Raw genomic sequence first — 21,013 nt, forward strand, 5'->3', positions numbered from 1 at the left:
GTAATATCTTAGTGTTCCTAAGCTTGCTATTGGCAAATAATAGCTTTACAAAATAGTATTGTAGGATTTATAGATAGATTCGTTGGGAATTAACAATCTTGTTGACCGGAAAGACAAGTATTTTAAACCTTGCACCGTAGTTACAAGTCATGTCTGGTGCTTTTGTTACACTAAGTATAGGAGGGCAAAATGATTAATGCAACCCAAGCGATTCGGTCTATCTGTGATGGAGTCGCAAGATTAACGGGGCTGCATAGTGAATTTTTCACATGCGGTTTTGCCCTTGCGGTGGTATTGTAGGAAGATTTGACTTTATATATATAGAATGATGAAGTATTTCACATGCAAAGTTGCAGAGAGAACAGAATACCAGCAATACGACCTGCAGTTGCAAGTCATCTAACATCTAATCTGAATCATAGTTGTAATTTTTGATCAGTCGAAAGACGAATTATAGAATCTGTCATTAGCCAAAATGGCATATGAGGAAGAGCTGCACCTCAGCATGAGGAATCTGGTGAAATATCAGGCAGCAAAAATCAAGTGAAAGTTATACATCAATGATGCATTTGTTTACACTCAAATGCAAATATTTATCACCAAGACCTTGAAGATATAGCTAAACAGGAAATTAAGCTGCTTTCACTGATCCCTTTTTCAAAGAGCAATGTTAACGTATCAAGAACCACTGCAAAGTATTTCTTGTTAGATGAGACAAGCTAAACTAAATACAACAAGTTGACACAATGTCGAACACAAAGTCACGATTGCCTAAAGTACGGTACTATTTCTGTCCAGTGATGAACAACCACATGTGGGTTCCGTCACAGAATGGCTTATTAGATGTCTGCTTGCAGTTGCAGAATTGATAGGCTTTGTCTTTGTCCGCTGTGTACTTTAGAGGCTCGATAGGATACGGTGAGGCCATCTTTTCTCCTGTCACTTTATCATATTTGTGAGCGCCATCACAGAAGGGCTGTAAAAATGAGAAGCTAAATGAATTAGTATTTATAATTTTGTGTTTTATAATTTTATTAATTCATAATCTAAGGATATTTAATTAGCCCACACTGCAAGGCATCTGGCCAGTCAAAAGTATAACTATCAACGAGATCTTTAATCCTAGAGCGGACTGGGTAGAAGTTAAACATTTGGAGTCTGATAAAGTGTTTCAGTGAGTTACCTGAAGGGGATGAACACTAAACAAGGAAATGTTGACATAAAAGATGATTTAAACCATAATAAACGGACGGACCTCATAGCTTAGACATTCACAAAGTCAAATACAAACGTTCTATCAATTCATCAATCAATAGTTTATGTATCAATCAATCAATCTAGAATAAGGTAGCATAGTCTACCAAATAGTAGCATTTGCGGAATGCAGGTTTAGAACACATCTATAAGAATTGACAGACAGACTATCTATTACCTAAAAGCCATTTCTAGAAAATACAGCTTACGATCGACAGCAATGGTTTATAACGCTCGCCAACCTACTTGTTTCTGACTGCGACCGCAGGCACACCATGCGTATGTTTTTCCTTGGGTAACCTTGACCCTAGATGGCCATCTCTTGTAGATTTCAGCTTTAGGTGCCTCTGATGAATATAGTCTTGGTATCTGCGTAAAGGAAGATAGCCATGTGAATCCAACAGGCCTATGAATATGCCGTAGATGTGGACAATAGATAAGCTAATAAAGACGAGCTAAGCTAATATGCAGACATTGCATCAGTAAGCATGAACACAGAGATCAAACTTATAAGAATCCTGGTATGAAACGCGATGAAAAGCAAAATTGTGTCACATTCACTCAACTCTTAATATGAGGAAATATGACAAAATGTGACAGGCGTCAGTTGGTGCTCTTCAGCAAGGCAGCCTAAACTAGTCTACACATAGTGTACATGTAGTATCTTGGCGTCTAGCCTCAAAGGATAGTAAGAAATAGTCCACTCTGAACAATTTTAATTTTATATTGTAAGCTTAGCGTAATTAATTTTTAATTTACATTAACTATTTATTTCTACACAACCAACTAGGCTAACACAGCATTTTAGTCCTAAAACTGGCTAGATGACAACTAACAGGACAATGGATGACTCAGATTGGAAAAACATGACTCTCTTTATTTAGTTGTCTGAAAGCTACTGAGATCAGCCAACTTTAAGAGCCCATATCTCAGGAAGTACAGTCACAAATGCATAAAAATGAAATGACTTGTAGTTCAAACAGTCTAGCTTCCGTTGTCACTCCAGCCATGTCAAGGTTTAACGGTAATGATCTCTACAACAAGGATACAGGCTTGAGGCCCGCTGCAAACATTGCTAGCGAGACCAGTTTGTTATGTTGCAAATTATGTTAAATAGGTGTAGGCCTTTCACCTAAATTATTTTAGCTGCATTATCTAGTCACAGCACTTTCCTTCCCATTAAAAAGATAACCAAGCAAGGGAGAAACCCTGCAATGACCATCATGCAATGACATAAATGGTCTCCAATAATATATCTAGTCTACATCATCCAATAAACTAATTATCACATGGTTCTTAAGAAATATGTAAATAAATTCAAATTGGTGAACAGGATATCAACAACGTTTTATACAAACCAAGCATAAACTACAAGTCATAGCTGAGCTTGCTGATCCATGATATGATCAGACCAAGAAGTTGATACAACATGAATGGAAATATCAGTTCGTTTCACACAAAAAACACGAATCAACTTCAGTAGGTAAGTGGAGATTTCTATTATGAAGAGCTTATGAAAAATAAGCAGTATATGCCTACTTATAAATATGTACTTATAATTATGTACCTATAAATATGTACAGTACTTATAAATATACAAGAGGTTTTTGCACTAGCCGAGTCGTAAGTAGGCTATCTACAGTATTGATAGTCAGTTACTAGCAGCTTATTGCCGGCACTTCTGAATATCACCTGCAGCATCTACCTGATTCTTGTTCAGCTCACCGGCCAAGTTTTAATTTCAGTAGGTACCCACCGGGAATCATTCAATACCAGAACAAATTTGATACGCTTAGTATAAGCATATAGACTGAGAACTCAGTATGTGTCATAAAGACCAACATACGATAGCTTGTATTTCACAAAGAAAACTAGAACAAGTCTTTGTTATTTGTAGTAAATAAACATTTTTAGGACACTTTAATTCTTAGCTTTTAGTGAGGTCAGTAGTATTTTCCTTCCTTAGCATTAAGTTGCAATCAAACAGATAAATATTAATTACACTTATGTTTGCGGTGTAAGAAATGTGGAATTAAAACAACAAATTTGTGTTATTCACATTGCTACAAGCAGTTAAAACACTGGAAATAAAAGACCTAAACATTTCCAACAGCTGAAACTAACATACGCCTGAGATCAGAGTTTGACCAAAAGCACTATGAAATACATGGAGACTATCCTGTGGATCATGTCAAGTGTGACAAGCAAATAAAACTAAAATTTCCACTAGATGTGCATGAAACATGAATTCCTACGGTATTACAGAAGCTCTATATAATATAGTCCCTTCCAAGGTGTCCCATGCAACAATGTGACTCTTACAAATAGGTCAGCTGATGCCATTAACATGGTAACCAATTTCTAAATGGTCAGTTTGTAAATAAGCAGGTCTCATTGTATTGCCATAATACCTTCTCGTGGTTCTGGCATTGTAAAGGCACTGGTGATGCAGCATAAAACTCTGCCTATTATTGGCTACAAGCCAAAAATCCAAACCTAGTCGCTGCCAGATTTGGTCAGCAGAACTTACCCATGCTAGCCATAGTGTGTTCAAGCTCGGCTTGGCACACAACCATTGTTCCCTTGACCTGTGTGAAACTCTATCTGACACCTGAACTGTTCTTCTAACTGATGACTTAGCTAAATTTGTTCTGCTGACTGAAAACCTTGCATCATGCTCTAATTTTCAAATAATGACCTTCAGGTTACATTCAAGCTTAAAGGTTGTCTTGCAACAAAATTCACATTACAGTTATTTGGTATCAAAAGATTCACCATGTCTTACTCTGCTGTGTTGTAGGTGCAAAATATGTGGAAATGTGATTACAAGCTCTTAAAAGCTAAAAACGAACAGTTAATCGCAGCTATCACAAAAACGCCGTAGTTTGGAATCTCTTTATTTCGACGACGTACTCAACTTGGCCTGGTTATTTTTTGACACATGATGTTATCACGTGAAATGAAAGGCTAATAAAAGGCAAAATATAAAACTTTTCGTAGCACTAGTTTATGACCACCACTTCAATTTTTACCGGAAAGCCCTTATCAAATATAGATGCTCGCTACTTCACAGTTTCGCTTCAGTTTGGTCTAATCATTTAGCCGTAATCTGATCATGTGACCCATACTTCCTACCAAATGGCACGCAAAATTTCTGCAGCATTTTTCGACCAATACAGATGATCGTCATGTTTATTAGAGAATGATATGCACTCCTTCGAGCTATGATTAAAAAAATAAAGAAATTCATACGGTAGGTTTTGATACATCAGTGCTCAAAGTGACAGCATTACAATGATGCTGAAATAGACGCATAAGGACAATATACACGGTTTTATTAAATGCGTGAAGTATATTTGCGAAAATATTTCGACAAATGAGGTTGCATGAGAGTGTAAACAGAAGCCATCGTGTTCAACTACATCCCATTTGAGCCGTTTTAAAAAGGGATTCTAATCTATGGCGTCTTCATGATGACTGCGACTAACTGTTCGGTTTTGAGCTTTTAAGAGCTTGTAATCACGTTTCCATATATTTTGCACCTACAACACATCAGAGTAAGACATGGTGAGTCTTTTGATACCTTTCAAGTCAACCTTTAAAGCTAGTGAAATAACTGACTTGATAAAGAGAATAACAATTATTATCCTGTTTTATTGCTAGCTGATTTTCAATATTCCTTTTTGGAATCTTTGCTACATCATAAAATTGGTGAAGCACCAAAGACACACAAATTAACAATAGACTTACAATAACTGTCTTAAACATGGTAAAATTCTGTACGACCGAAATCTAAATAAAATATTTGAAATCTGTGGTAGCCACAATATTACTGATTGTGACCACGATTGACTTTTTCACAGTATAACTGCATGTCATTAAGTTTTAATGGATATTTTTACTTATGAGGCCATTGTCAAATATGCACTATTAGACACATGACTAAATGGTATATATGTCTATCTCAAACCACATCATTCGATAAAATGAAGTTTGATCACAAAGCTCTTTATCTGCTGTCAAATAAAAATCTTGCAGTATAGGCTACAGTACTATTCGAATCAAACCCAAGTTATGACTTTTAAAGTCTTTTTGTGATAGCTCCCAGTAAGGCTTATTAGCATTGCGCTGTAAGTCTTAGGCCTAAAGTCTTTATAAGTTCCAAACTGATAGACTGACTGATGCTTAACAATTGTACCAGAACTTTTGAATGAATCAAAAAATGATAATTTTGTACATTTTCTTTAGCCTACTGGTCACTGGAGTCTGTCCTACACCTGTATGAGTTAACGAAACTTCAGACTTACGTATTAACCTTTGAATCCTCCAAACACTGGAACACGAAAGCGAAAGGCGAGTGTCTCATTCGATTAACAGTATAGAATTAGCGTTCTGGCTATATGAATGACCGTGAATTAATGTTCTATCTCGCAAAGTAGGTTTTTTAGTAATTGTTCATGCTGTATTTCTGTATAATAGATTGGTAACACTGCACGACTACGTAGAATACTTCAAGCTATCACTAAAATTGTTCAGACTAGCTTACGAAATACATGACAGGCAATACCATACAGTAAAACAAAGCCAATAAAATATTCTAAAATGACATGATGAAGGCAAAACCAATTAATACCGCATCGACAAGCTATACATAATTAACAACAAAATATATATATTACGTTAGTTAAAGACAAAACCATACAAGGTATTACTGGACTTCGTTTTGAAATACCTGTTTGGGCAAACTTGAAGAGCCCATAGACTTTATTGTGAAGAGCTGTTTGTAGAAAACATTTCTCACTGACGAAGCCATGATGTTGTTACCGGGCTAAAATATGCCGAAATAATAGTTCCGGATGAACTAACGGGACGGAGCAGGAACTTTCAGTACAACGTAGCGGTTGCGAAATATAATACAGTAGTGCACATTCTAGTCTGAGAGTCAACAGCATCGCCTATGTGAATGAATGCAAGTCGCATTCCTTATATCATGATTATGTTAGGTTTTAGTCCGAGTGTATATCGTAATACTGTCGTCATGCTGTCTATATTAGGCTACACGGGTGCCCGACCTTTTTTTTTATTTCAAGCTATTGAATTTAACGAATCAGCTAAACCAAACTGACATTTCGACGAATAGAATCAGTAAATGTAATGTAAATCCCTGATTGATTAAAAAATCCCGTCCTTGCCGAAGTTCACAATAATTATTGTAGCGTGCAAATAGAGCTATATTGAACGAACGGGTAGTTCTCTAATTCGCGTTTATTTGCGTTTATTGGAATTTGAATAAAGATGAACCTACGCGAAATTAATACATTTATTTATTTTAATCGATATACGTTTACTTTTAGCTGTGTAATTATTTATCAGTTTCTTTTTTACATTTACCCACTATTTCTAGAGCTGCATTGGTGGCAAGTTTTAATTCTTTCAAGGAAGCTTAATAAATGAATGTCAGATTCGCTGGGCCTGGGTCGTAGAGGAGCTAGGATTGTTGCAATAACGTCTGTCAGACCTTATGTTTACCAGGTGTTGGTTCAGATATTATGAACAATCTAAATGTGAAACTATTGTAGTTGCATACTTACCTACACGTAAAGTATATCACAGGTGTTCTTTAGCGGGATATTGCCGAGGCCAGGCCGTAGTCTACACACACAAAAAAACAACAAAGGTCCACGTAGTTATGAGCAAAAACAAAAGTATCCACCCAAATATCTCACCAATCCGATGAGTAACACACACAAAAACTAAACCAATCGACAGAGCCACCCATCATGTCAAAATATTCCAAGTTTCAAGTCATGTCTTGCACAACTCACCTTATGGTTTCTCAAAACTTGTCCCAAAGTCCCTATTAATTTGAATTAATGTTGAATTAGGACGTTAGACTAGGCTAGCGGCGACCATTTCTAATACAGCAATTGGACAGTCTCAAATTAATAGGGACTTTGGGACAAGTTTTGAAAAACCATAAGGTGAGTTGCGCAAGACATGACTTGAAACTTGGAATATTTTGACATGATGGGTGGCTCTGTCGATTGGTTTAGTTTTTGTGTGTGTTGCTCATCGGATTGGTGAGATATTTGGGTGGATACTTTTGTTTTTGCTCATAACTACGTGGACCTTTGTTGTTTTTTTGTGTGTGTAGACTACGGCTCGGCTTCGGCAATATCCCGCTAAAGGACACTTGTGAAGTATATAGACTGATGGCTACCCAAGCATCCAACTAACCTTTCCAACATACCTGCCAACTCTCACGCATTGGGCGTGAGACTCACGCAATCACCCCAAAGAAAAAATGAAAATGCGTGAGATTTTTGCCCCAATTTCCACAATTTTATATATACTATCATTGATACATCAATTGCCCCAAAACCAAATCTCACGCATTGCCCCACTCTTGGGTTGGCAGGTCTGCTTTCCAAGTAGATTATGTTGTGGATGTAGAGGTACAGAATTCAGGCTTTTTATGAAACGCCCAAGTTTTGAGCCTTTCATAAAAAGTCTCAAAACATGAGTCTTGAATCGCTATCGTTCTGCACATATCTTTTTAAAAACCTGCTAGACAAAACTATCCTCCAAATTAATGTGATTAATATGTGAATATTGAAATGGAATTCGCTTGGGTCAGGGGCAGGCAATTATTTTGCACTTTAGTTATTGAATCCTATTACTAAAGTGATTATTTAATCTGATTGCCTTACGAGTTCATTCTAAGGATTCAGTAGCAATGATCTAACAATAAGGCAGCAGGGGAAATATAATCAACTTCTATTCTTGTCACAAATGCCATAAGAATACTAATGTTACGTTTCCCTCGTTCACTTCTTTTAGTACTACCAATTTAGTAAAAAAAGATAATATTCCACAGTACAGAAAAATCATACACCTTGTCTACCAGAAATCTTCAACCAATCTGACTAATATTTCACAACTTACATAGCGCAATAATAATTACAACATATCTGTCCCAGCTCCTGGAAGACATACTTTGAAAAGCTAGCCTTAGCGCAAGAGCATTCTACTGCAGAAACAGGGTAACCAACCAGTGGTTTTGGGTCCACGGCAAGCAAGCTAGAAAACTGAAACCTATTGAATCGCTACATCAGATATCAATATCTATGCATGATAATATGATTATCATCATGCAGCTTGTAAAATGCTATATACATGGTCATCGCACCTAATGTTTGAGGAATATGACTCCAGAGACATATCCCCACTATGGAGTTGTTGGCTACTGCACATAGTCCTCCAGATGGGATGATTTCCAGATAAGACGTTCAGAGTTATTCATCTTTGGAGAATCCTGTTCGTAAGGCTGAACTACGTTTTTAGGCATGATGCTTTGTTCAGATCTAGTTTTCCTTGATGTATCCATGCATACTTCTTTTCTACACGATGTTCCATTCTCTAGTTTTGTGTTTTAGAGTAGCCATTCAGTTCATCCTCACAAGTAAGACCTGTTAGGTAGTGGCTCTGAGACTGTTGCTGGCCTCCATATTTGAGCTCGATCATTTACCATTTGTGGCAGTACTGACCGACCATGCTTAAAGGTTGACTTGCAACAAAATTCACATTACAGTTATTTGGTATCAAAAGATTCACCATGTCTTACTCTATTGTGTTGTAAGTGCCAAACATGTGAAAATGTGATTACAAGCTCTTAAAAGCTCAAAAACGAAAAGCCGCCGTAGGTTAGAATCTCTTTATTTCGATGACGTAGTCACAGAATTTGGTTATCGTCTTGTCACGTATGTTCTCACGTGAATTGAAAGGCCAATACAAAGCTCAATATAAAACTTATCGTAGTTCTAGTTTATGACAAACACTTCGGGTTTTACTGAAGACCCCTGATCAAATCTAGATGCTCGCTACTTTACAGTTTTGGTTCGGCGTTGTTCAATCGTCAAGTCGTTCTCTGATCATGTGACCCAGTACTTCGCAAATAATTTTTGCAGCACTTTTCGATTATCACGGGTAACCAACAGGCTCGTCATGATTATCAGACAATGATATGTACTCCTTCGAGCTAAGGTTAAAAAGTTTAACGATTTTTTACGGTAAGTTATAAGATATCAGTGCTAAAAGTGACAGCATTACAATGACGATAAAACAGACACGTAAGAACAATAGACATAGTTTTATTGAATGCGTGAAGTATATTTGTGAAAATATTTCGACGAATAAGGTTGCAAGAAAGTGTAAACAGAAACCATCTCTCACAACTACATCACATTTGAGCCGTTTTGGAAAGGGAATCCAAACTCCGGCGGTCTCGTGTGGCTGCGATTTTCTGTTCGTTTTTTAGCTTTTAAGAGCTTGTTATCACATTTCCACATATTTTGCACCTACTGCACAAAAGAGTAAGACATGGTGAATCTTTTCATATCAAATAACAGGAATGTGAATTTTGTTGCAAGCCAACCTTCAAGTTCATTGAGATCTCTGCCTTTCTTGTTGTATGAAGTTGCAATTCTTCATTGCCTTTCTTCTTTAGCTAAAGCAGTATCTTCTAATTGCACCTTTGGGAAATACTTCTGTTGGTTAAGGAACGAAGTTCTCAGCTTTGTGAAAAACAACCTATCACCAGGACTACAAAAGTGCCTATTGGGATGCGCTATCTATTTTAATAAAGCCTTCCAGGAATCTGCAGCTGTCTTGTAGATATGTTTTACTATTCCCACTGCTGGTTCTGCTTGCCGTCAATTCTGGCATGATTGGGTGATGATGTAGTATAATCAAACAACTACTCTTCTGCGAATCTCTTTACCCTTTAAACCCTGGCCATTCATATCAATGTGTGTCAGTATCCCTGGGCAATTTGGCCAACGATCAGAAGTTTTTAAAATTTTATTAAAGGTAGCTAAATGTGCTCATAATGCAATGATATTTGGTAAAGCACTAGTGAAAAAGTCTGGCAACAAACAGCAAATATCACCAAAGAGAACAAAAGTGTTTAACAGTTCCTTGACTAAAACATAAAAATTTGTACGATTTTAAAAACTTGTCAAAATCTTTACAGTACTTAGCGTCATATTCATTGAGCACTCAATCATTATCTTTTCATGACTCAAAATAATCTGAAAAATTATAGTTGGTATCATATAATTCTTCATCTGCATCGCAATCATCTATAACCTACCAACAATCGAGTCGTATCAATTTTTTTATCGTTCCATTAAAATTTGTTATTATAACGTAGGAAGTAGATAATAATACTCGCAAATGGTTAAAAACGTAAGTGAAATTTCCGGTTTAATGTCTTGTGCAAGAACTAATTTGATTGGTTTACTCTGTTACTTAGAAACAGCATTTGTAAACAGAGCCATGTGAATGCCAGTATTGCGGCTATTAGAGTTCCTGACTCACCTTACGCAATGCCGGGATACAGGTCATTAGGGTTCAAAGGGTAAAACTCATTGTTTGCATTGCCACTTTGTACACAAAGAGGTATTCCATGTCTAGGAAATATAACCTTACGTATCTCAATGATTGATCCTGCAGTTTCGTTTTCTAGCTTCACAACTTCAATAAAATCAGACATGTAGTCTACATCAATTCAATTAAGTGTGACCTCCCTGTGATGATTAAGTAGATTTGTTCCATTGGTTAAATCACTTATTACTTTGAGAGTCCATTTTGATCCCGGATTATGTATTCTCTGATATTCAAAGTGTGGCTGTCAACAATGCAATGTTTGGCATCTAAGCTGAGCTGTGTACAAATTGCTTTTTTTATTTACAAGCGAAGCAGTTACAAACTTACCTGATTGAAATTGAATCACCTGTCAAATGACATCTAATTAACCAAATCACTCGCCTGATGCGCATGTTTTCAATTTCAAATCACTCAATAATGGCTTGAAAGCATTTGACAAATTATTGGGTAAAGAAATATATAAGATGTAAAGTTATAGTGATGTACCGTCAAACATGGATAACTCTCCCACGGATAGCTCGAACACATGGTTAACTCGAACGGTTTCTTTGGTCCGTTCCCACGTAATGATTAATTGCTATAGATAACTCGAACTCAACACTGTTAACTCGAACTGTTTTTTGCCAAACGACTACCGAAACGGTTGTTATCGCTTTAGAAAATCAATTTATTCCAAGCCATAGAGGTAAACCTCAACTTTTCGTAATTCATAAGCGTCGTTATTACCACCATCGGCAAAATATTTTTGTCAACGACTTTTCTAAAGGTTTGGTGAAATTTGATTTATACCAAACATCCGCTTAGCGATCGCCCTTCGGAAGCAAGGAAAGTGGTATTTGTTAAGAGCAACACTCCAAGGCAGTTCAATTAGAAGTTTTACGAGGTTTTACGGTACATTGTATATCACTCTATTACTCACGCTTTTTGAATGGATACTTATTGAACGTACATGTATTCTGTGTTTAGGTCAAACGATGAATAGTTTTCCGACGTTGATTCCGTGTTGAATCAACGTCGGAATGTTGAATGTTTAAAACGTCTTAAAAATTGTTGTGATTAAACGTATACGTTGTCTTAGCTAAAAAAAACTATTCATCGTTTGACTTAAACACAGAATACGTGTGTACATTCAATAAGTATCTATTCAAAAAGCGTGAGTGATATAGAATGTACCGTAAAACCTCGTAAAACTTCTAATTGAACTGCCTCGGAGTGTTGCTCTTAACGAATCCCAGGTAAAGTGAGGTAATCTTTGCATAAACTTCAAGAAAAATCGGCAAATTTGATCGTGGGTAAAACGCTCAAAAGAAAAAGATGTCTTTTCTTTTGAGCATTTCAACAACGATCAAGTTTGCCAATGTCTATCTAAAAAACGTCCTGGCAATAACATCACCTATACAACAAACCAATCTCAAGTGATAGAAAAATCTCTATACTTTTTGATAAAAACGTTGTAAACTTTACTTTAAAAATTTTTAATTTGAAACAATCCATTTGTGCTTTTGATTTATATTATAGTTTGTATATGTACATGTATCTACTAATAAATAAGTAAATACATGGACTTGTGACAGTGCTCTGATAACTTGAACGCTCTGATAATTCGAACACTTTCGCTCGATCCTGTGAAGTTTGAGTTATCCATGTTTGACTGTATTTTTTTGCGATTGATCAAGTGATGATATGAGATATTGTGCTACATTCAAGTAATACTAACAAGTAGATGGCCAATAAATTGTTTCTTTCCTTGCATTATATCCATGAGTGTGTGGGGTTTATTTTAAGCATTTCGATGCAAAACAACAGTATGCTGAATGTAAAATATCAAAAATAAACAAAAGTTATTGCCATTAGCATGGTAAAAACCGTTCAAATTTTTATTATATCACTGTTGCTGCCATTAATTTTTAAAAACAAGTTTTTAAAAATTAAAAACCGCGCATTATAAAACCGCTTTTAGTAAATTTCCTCTATTGAAGCAGACTTTGCTGGGATCGGGAATACTCTGAGAGCAAGCTTAGTTTGCATTTAACATTTGGTTTGGCCTATTTTATATCATATATAATATTTATATTATTCTTTTGTTCTAAATATAATAACCCTTAAAGTCATATAATAATGACCTATAAATTATTATTGTACCATTATAAATGACAATGATTTGTATTACAATTAGTTCCACTATTATCATTGAGTCAAGTAGCTGCAAATTGCAAATTACCGAGACGTTATATAAAAACAATGATGTCCAAATTGGCAAAAGGTAATCATGTTCAGTGGTTAAAGTAAGAGATGTAATTTTCATACCACTACTGTCTGCCATTTTGCTGAATTGTCCTCCTACTTGAAAATATCATTGACCCAGCAGGGTAGCTAATATGATGCTGGCCTTTTCATACGATCATTATATTACCTGAATTGTCTCTGATGGTAATTTCACAAGGGATAAGCTGTTTGGGTTAACACATACATGCACTTTCATTGTCTAACCAATCAATGATTATCCAAAAGATTTGCATATGATAATGCCTAAAATGATTTGTTTATCAAATTTAAATCTTAAATCATTTTAGTTTTTTTCAAATCAAAACACAGGTCGCTTTTATTTGACCAAATCAAATAAAAACTAGCACAGATCACTACAAATGGGACTTGTTTAAAATATAACATTCAAATCACCAACAGTTTGTACACGGCTATGCTAAGCTCCTACTTTTGGTCTGAGAGTTGTTTTCACCTGTCGGCATGTGACAGGCTGAACTTTAAAAATTTTTACCATGCAAGTACTGTAGCATGGGGCTTTGTTCACATCAGGTTCTACCAATGTGAAGCCATTTTATAGGGACTACAACGGTGGTCAAAAGTGTTGAATATAGATTTGATTACTATGGTATTCCTAACTCTATATTCCTTGTGAATAGTTGGAAGTCACAGGAAGCATTGCATTTCACATCTGATGTTAGCAAATCAGGTATGCTATGGAGAACAAATGCACGTTTCTTCTTATTGTTTACATCTTCAGTACTTGTTTTTTTCTGGCAGTAAATACCCTCTCAGTAAATCAGGAGTAAACATTTATGACAAGTAGGTACCACTTGCTATTGACATAAAACAAGCCATTGTGTACGAGAAGTTGAGAAGTAGCCGTCGATGAGCGACAAACCAGCAATCTAAATTTTATAGCCAGCCACCAAACTGACTGTTTTGTCTGGACCTATATTTTGTGATGCCCAAATCTACCTCGCATATCTTATGTGAAACTGCAGCTACATTAACCTGACAAAGAATAATTTTGAGGTTAAAACTAAAACTTCATCGAGCAAATGTTTTCTTGGTCATTGTCACAGTGTTACATGAAGCAAATAAAAATAATCTTGTAATAAATAATGAATTGAAATTGTGTGCATTGCTTATCTACAGAAAAAGATGAATCTTGCGAAAAATAAAAGCTACACTGATGTACTTGATTTGTATACAAAATAAGGAGAAAGTTGCGATTATATAATTTAAACAGTAGATACTTGTATACATGTATTATGTGCAAATTAGGAAAATCTGCTTTCGTAAAACTAAACTAAAAACAATATTTTGCATGCTAAAAATGAGAGGTGCGCAGTTGTAAAGGGTGAGGGGTAAAATTGTTAAGTTACAAAGTTACATATGCATAAATGTTCTAGAAAACCTAGCTGCAGTCAGACAATCTAAAATGGAAAGTGCAGACCTGGTTGCATGAACTCAATGGTAGTGCTATTCGTTTAACAAGTAAAAACCTGGCATTCTGTATACATGGCATCATGATATAAGCATCTAACTGGCCAAAATGCAGCTGCTCACAGAAAAATACCTTTGATCAGAGTGTTTTTGCATTGTTCACATAGAATATCATTTGTCACTGTTGTACACAGGTATATGCTACAGCAGAAATGCATGACTTACTAAATACTAAATGTACACTTTGATAGTTGGCATGGTTTTCTCTCAACATTAAAAGGTCTTTCGTAAATCAGAATTAAGTTGAACAGTTGCCATAAGTTTGTGGTTTGTGATTCTTATAATGGCTATTTATAGAGCGGTGCTTGCAAATGTTTTGGTCTAAGAGGGTGTGTGGCCTCAGCACTGTAGCCAGAAGACTCTGCAGTGAGAACCATGCGGAGGGAGGTGTTCGATTTCCCTCAGATTTAGCCACAGGATCCTCCACATTCAACACTCGCGATCAGACTAGGAAGTCCTTCAGGCCAAATGTGAGTTCAGATCAAGGATTAGATTCAGTAATCTTGACTGTATGAATAGAGTCATCTCTCTTTCTATTCCAATTATTGCTCGCAGGAGAATGTTACAAAATTTTTAAACAGCTGTACTTGCCGGATCGAACTACCAATGCTGACTTGAGTTATTAGCCAGTTGATGTTGACTAAGCGATGTTTTTAGGTCCTTTGTGTAGCGATAAGAGGTTGTCACATAGCGACCAAGTTGAATCCTCGATCGGGATAAGCAGCTGACGTGAACAGCTCTGAAAAGCTTTTAACAGAAGCTCAATTATGATTGGACAACCGATTCGTTAGCAAATACAATGCTCACTCTATTGCTTCACAAGTGGTTGATTCAATCTTGTACAAATCTTGTACAATCTGTACAAATGAAACTTGAATGACAATAAAGCAAGAAATAGCTAGAGCAGCATTACTCTTTTGAGTTCTACTGAAACCCGCGTAGTTGCTCATTTTAAACTTAAGTTCGGATGTGCCCGCCCCAAAAGCTTTTATTTAGTTGCTCTGCCTACCTAATACCTTCAGATTGTATTGCATAAGGCTTCCTGAAAGATCGGTTGACATATTGGTTCTTACAAGCCTTATACTATGGTTTGTATGAGGGTTTTGTTGAGGCCCTCTGATATCATCAACACAATAGGGCTTTTCCAGTTCCCACCAATTTGCATGAAGAAGCATCTCAAGCGAAGCATTCAAAATATCAAAAAAGACCTATCATTATTTGGTGTATGCAATAAGCGTTTGTTTTGTCCTACACGTATCTTTAAATTTGGAGTATCTCCTGCATGCTATTTTCAGCGATATGTGACTGACACCTCGATCGATCATTAGCAAAGGAATACGATAATACATTTTTATCATAAAGGGAATGCATTTGTTGTAAATAAGCGGTCGATTATCGCAGTCTGAAAACAAATATATTTATAACAATCTGTGGCTTTAATGTTGCATCGATGTACATTAATTTATTCATGAATGATGTTAACTCCAAAATTAGTTACTGTCTGGAGTCATGTGGAAATGCTCCATTTTGTTTTTTTAAATACTAATATCACAAAAACGTCTAATGCGCATAATATTTAATAAACCGCCACTGACTTCATCTCCGTCCCTGTTTGTTCAGCTGTTTGTGTTGCCTGTTAATAAACTTTACCAGGGTAAAATTCTTTTGATAGCTCATTCAAACTTGGATTCAAGTGATGACAAAACAGAAGTATTCACACTATAACACCAGATTTTTAGAAACCGATCTACCTTTACCATTATTTTATACTGCTTCAGGTCAAAAAACAATCGACTACAGAGTACCATCACAATGGAACAGTCTTCCAAGAGACTTACGCAAAACCTCTGCATTTGCTAGTTTTAGAGTTAATATTAAAAGTCATTTGTTAAGCCTAAATTAATCCAGACCTGCTGTTTGAGTTTACCAATTCCTTTGGGCCCAGCGCCTCTACTAGCTGCAGTACTACTGCTCATGTGGGCCTCATCATCCCTTAACGATTAGGAACTGAGTTATCATTTGTTTTGTTTAACTTAGTCAATATTATAACTATATCTTCATTTTGCTTAATGGTATATTTCTACTAATTGATGAAATAAAATACACACACACACACAATGGACCCTACCCATAGATATATAAACATAGATATATAGGTTTATATATCTATGACCCTACTTAACTCGGCAATCATATACTTCATTCAAGAGAAAACTACACGATTAGTATCTGATATCTGAATGCTTTATGCATCCCCTATCGTGTACTCTATTGTGTATACGGAATCTGTACATAAAACCCTTAAACAAGTAGCTGCACAGCAGTTATAGCTCAAATTTAAATCTGTCACATCTGGATCGTCTGAACCTTTTTATTACATCCCAAACTGCAAGTACGTGCAACTCGTTCAGTGTTTCTGTCTCTCTCTTATTTTTGGTTGTTCACTTTACAGGTTGACCCTTCCTCTACCTCAGTTCTACTTTTCCCTGGCCAAGGCTCCCAGTTTGTTGGTATGGGTAAGAAGCTGGTTGCTAGCAGAGATGCTTTGAGCTTGTATGATACTGCCTCGGAGATAGTCAACTATGATGTGCTCAAACTCTGCCTGGAGGGACCGAGTGATGAGTTGATGAGAACTGACAAGTGTCAGGTCGCTACTCTTGTTACCTCTATTGCAGCCCTCCAGTCACTTCAGGAGTCGTGCCCCCAGGTGAATGTCACTACCGCTCACTTCATCGGGCCAACTGTGATCAGACAACTTCTAAAGTTTATTGTTTTCTTAGTGTTCATTTCAGCGCTATCGAAAATATGAAGCTCAGTTAGACTGATCAGCTTGGTTATTGAGTGAGCTGACATTGTACTCACTGTAGGCTTTGGAATCCTGTGTGGCAGCAGCAGGCTTCAGCGTCGGCGAATATGCTGCTCATGTGTTTGCTGGAACCCTAAGCTTTGAGGATGGTAAGTGTAGTTGTCTGTTACTTTCTTAATTTAGGCAATCTTGCTCTCTTGCCTCTGGCCCTCGGAGGTTATGTTCTTTCTCATGGTGCCCGATCACCTAGTCTAAACTGCTAATCAATATATTGTCAGTTTTTCCTGATTGTAATAATAGTAGGTGATCTGTAGTTAGGGATCTGTGTGCGGTATATCACGATGTCACGAGATGTTCATGTCATACATATATCTAGAAACTACTTGTGGCTGTTCCATCTAGCATGGTCGAAACTATGACAAGACGATTAGCAATCTTTGTGCCAAGATGGGTATATATATTTCATGCTGTTTATTTAATCAACTCATTCTGTACAGATAATAGGTTACTTTACCTACGTTTGCGATGTAGAATATTCTTACATAGCCACTTTGACTACCAATAAACCTGAGTATCTCTTAGATGGTCAATAATGACATCACCTGTTAGTACCTGTCAGCAGTACTGGTTTATATGGTCAGCTGTTGAGTTGGTGGAATCCAGAGGGAAGGAGATGCAAGAAGAGGCGGAGGCGACCGACTCCGCTCTTATGACTGTCTTCCTCAGTCACTCGTCTAAGCTGAACTATGCTATGAAATCAGCAATTGAATATTGTAAAGTGAGGAAGCAGATAGAACATCCTGTCTGCGAGATCGCCAACTATCTTTTTCCAGATGTGAAGGTCATCGGAGGAAATACGGAAGTGAGTTTGTGGGATTAAGCTATGGCCAAGTTAGAACTTATGCTAACATATCGCCAGCGCAGCTCAAGTGTTAACCGTAAAACCTCTATTTGGATGCCATTTTTGCTTGTTTTGGCCATTGTGGCATTTAATTATAGGTGGCCTTCAAATAAAGGTTGGTGCGGTATTTTTTGACTAGCTCGTCAGAATTTTTCGAGAGAAAAAGCCTTTTATACGTGAAGCGATGCTAATGTCCCCTATATTTTACTCTCTCTCATTCAGGCGGGTCGACATTAATCCCATCGGCCTCAGCATTTTCGCTAAACCGTTTTTTACCGTCAAAGTATCAGACGGAGTTAAACAGGGAACTACTTCGATTATAAAATATTAGTGTGGTACTGTTATTAATTATTTCGATGGTGTCGCTCTTAAAGTTTAAAAAAAAATCGTAAAGCTTTGGAGTTAAAAAACACATTACTTTTTTTATTTTTTGAAGACATTTTTAACGTTAGAATATGCCATAACAATGGCTGATATTATGTCATATGGTGTTCCTGAAGATTATTTTCAAAAAACGCTTCAAAGTCTTTAGGTAAGATGGTAAACCACATTACGGACGAATCCGAAGACAACGGATCAGATTTAGACCTTAGTGACTTCGAATCAGAGTGTAGTTCTGATGATTGTGACGATCGATCTTCTCAGGTCACTAAAATCATGGCAAGATTCTCAAGATTTTGAAATTTGCATATTAAACCTGGTTGTCCCTCACATCACTGGTTTTACCATTGCTGTAGTAGAGCTTGTTATCTATATGTTGTGAGTCTGTGTGCTGTACATTTTCTATGCCTGCTGTCTTGGATTCATGTAGGCACTCGCTTTCATCAAGACAAACTTGAAGGAGTTTGGTCTGAAGAGAGTGAAGTTTCTACCAGTTAGTGGGGCTTTCCACACACGTCTAATGCGTCCCGCTGCTATAAGATTTAAAGACAAACTTCTACAAACTGAATTCAAAAGGCCTGTTGTTCCTGTCCACTCTAATGTTCATTCGTAAGTAGTCATACATCACGTAGTCATGCTGTACTTCGTCGTACTGTAAGTAGTCGTACTGTAAATAGTCATACATTAACTAGTCGTACTGTAAGTAGTCGTACTGTAAGTACTAAGTAGCCATACTGTAAGTAGTCGTACTGTAAAGAGTCGTATTGTAACTATTTGTACTGTAAGTAGTCATACATTAACTAGTCGTACTGTAAGCAGGCGCACTGTAATTAGTCGTACTGTAAGTAGTCGTACTGTAAGTAGTCGTACTGTAAGTAGTCGTACTGTAAGTAGTCGTACTGTAAGTAGTCATACTGTAAGTAGTCAGACTACTGGGTAGTCATACTATAGGTACAATGTTACAATTAACTTCACTGCAGTTAAGAGTCCTAGAAATCATCTAAGTTCTAAAAATCATCAGAATGAGCCTATCATCCTTCCTACATGATCATACCTGGCTAAACAGCCTCATTTATTTATATCCAACTTATACGTTTATACCTACTATTTAGTCAGTAACTACATTGTCACATAGTTCAGTAGTCAGTTTACTGTCAGCATCTATAAATGCTTTGCATTTCCATCTTCTTTGTCATTTCACATTTGAAAAATCTAGAATTTCTATGTTCTATAGGGGCGCCGACACTGACCTGAGAAGTATTAAGAAACACCTCATATCTCAAATTTACAGTCCTGTAAAATGGGAGCAGATAATGCACACTGTGTATCAAAGACGCCATGACACCCCTTTTCCCCAGAGCTATGAAGTTGGGCCTGGGGGACAGCTAGGTACTATCCTAAAAATGGTCAACAATAAGGCTTATCAATCGTACCAGGCTATCGAAGTGTAACTGTGGCTAACATAAGGGCCTGTCTTTGAGTGGTACTGGTGGGAATGAGCTGCTGAGAAACCCGATGGAAGCACCCGCCTCGTAAAATCTGGACCAGTGTCTTATGTTTGAAGACGCTATTCACTGGTGGAAAATAAAGGATAGCTAGTGTAGCTCATTTGGGCAGAGCTTAAGCATATTCATCAATGAAACGCTAGTTCGTTCGGACGAGAGAGCTTCACTGTAATGCTAATGTACTGTGTTAACTACATTCAAGTGATATACTCTTTCATAACGGCTGGTTTTGGAGCTGCAGACTCACGATTGTTAGCTTTGCATGTTAGTTGATAATGGAGATATAGCTGACCAAAAGTTGAAATACAACAATTATTGTTTCCACACTTTGATGTGCCATTATTTGTTTACTTCTCAAACTTGACTACAGTGTGTTGTGTTAGCAATGTAGTATGTTAATCTTGTGTTAGCAATGTAGTATGTTAATCATGTGTTAGCTATGTAGTATGTTAATCATTTGTTAGCAATGTAGTATGTTAATCCTGTGTTAGCAATGTAGTATGTTAATCATGTGTTAGCAATGTAGTATGTTAACCATGTGTTAGCAATGTAGAATGCTAACCATGTGTTAGCAATGTAGTATGTTAATCATGTGTTAGCAATGTAGTATGTTAATCCTGTGTTAGCTATGTAGTATGTTAATCATGTGTTAGCAATGTAGTATGTTAATCATGTGTTAGCAATGTAGTATGTTAATCATGTGTTAGCAATGTAGTATGTTAATCATGTGTTAGCCATGTAGTATGTTAATCATGTGTTAGCAATGTAGTATGTTAATCATGTGTTAGCAATGTAGTATGTTAATCATGTGTTAGCTATGTAGTATGTTAACCATGTGTTAGCTATGTAGTATGTTAACCATGTGTTAGATATGTAGTATGTTAACCATGGGTTAGCTATGTAGAATGTTAACCATGTGTTAGCAATGTAGTATGTTAATCATGTGTT

The 21,013-nt window shown here is 36.6% G+C and overlaps 2 protein-coding genes across 2 annotated transcripts; one reads left to right on the forward strand and one right to left on the reverse strand.

Moving 5' to 3' along the window:
- Positions 1–407: 407 nt before the first annotated feature.
- Positions 408–6,140, reverse strand: LOC137391302 (CDGSH iron-sulfur domain-containing protein 3, mitochondrial-like). Its single transcript, XM_068077732.1, has 3 exons — positions 5,987–6,140; positions 1,501–1,623; positions 408–976 (listed from the first exon to the last, which is right to left on the reverse strand). Exons 1-3 carry the CDS (start codon positions 6,065–6,067, stop codon positions 785–787), a joined length of 396 nt encoding a protein of 131 aa, XP_067933833.1. The 5' UTR covers positions 6,068–6,140; the 3' UTR covers positions 408–784.
- Positions 6,141–14,774: 8,634 nt separating this feature from the next.
- LOC137391104 (malonyl-CoA-acyl carrier protein transacylase, mitochondrial-like) lies at positions 14,775–20,391 on the forward strand. The gene is made up of 6 exons (XM_068077464.1): positions 14,775–14,942; positions 16,925–17,179; positions 17,340–17,427; positions 17,920–18,140; positions 18,991–19,169; positions 19,795–20,391. The coding sequence occupies exons 1-6, from the start codon at positions 14,784–14,786 to the stop codon at positions 20,009–20,011; spliced, it is 1,119 nt and encodes a 372-aa protein (XP_067933565.1). The 5' UTR covers positions 14,775–14,783; the 3' UTR covers positions 20,012–20,391.
- Positions 20,392–21,013: the final 622 nt, after the last annotated feature.

The sequence above is a fragment of the Watersipora subatra genome, chromosome 3 (assembly GCF_963576615.1).
Source record: "Watersipora subatra chromosome 3, tzWatSuba1.1, whole genome shotgun sequence".
NCBI lineage: Eukaryota > Metazoa > Bryozoa > Gymnolaemata > Cheilostomatida > Watersiporidae > Watersipora > Watersipora subatra.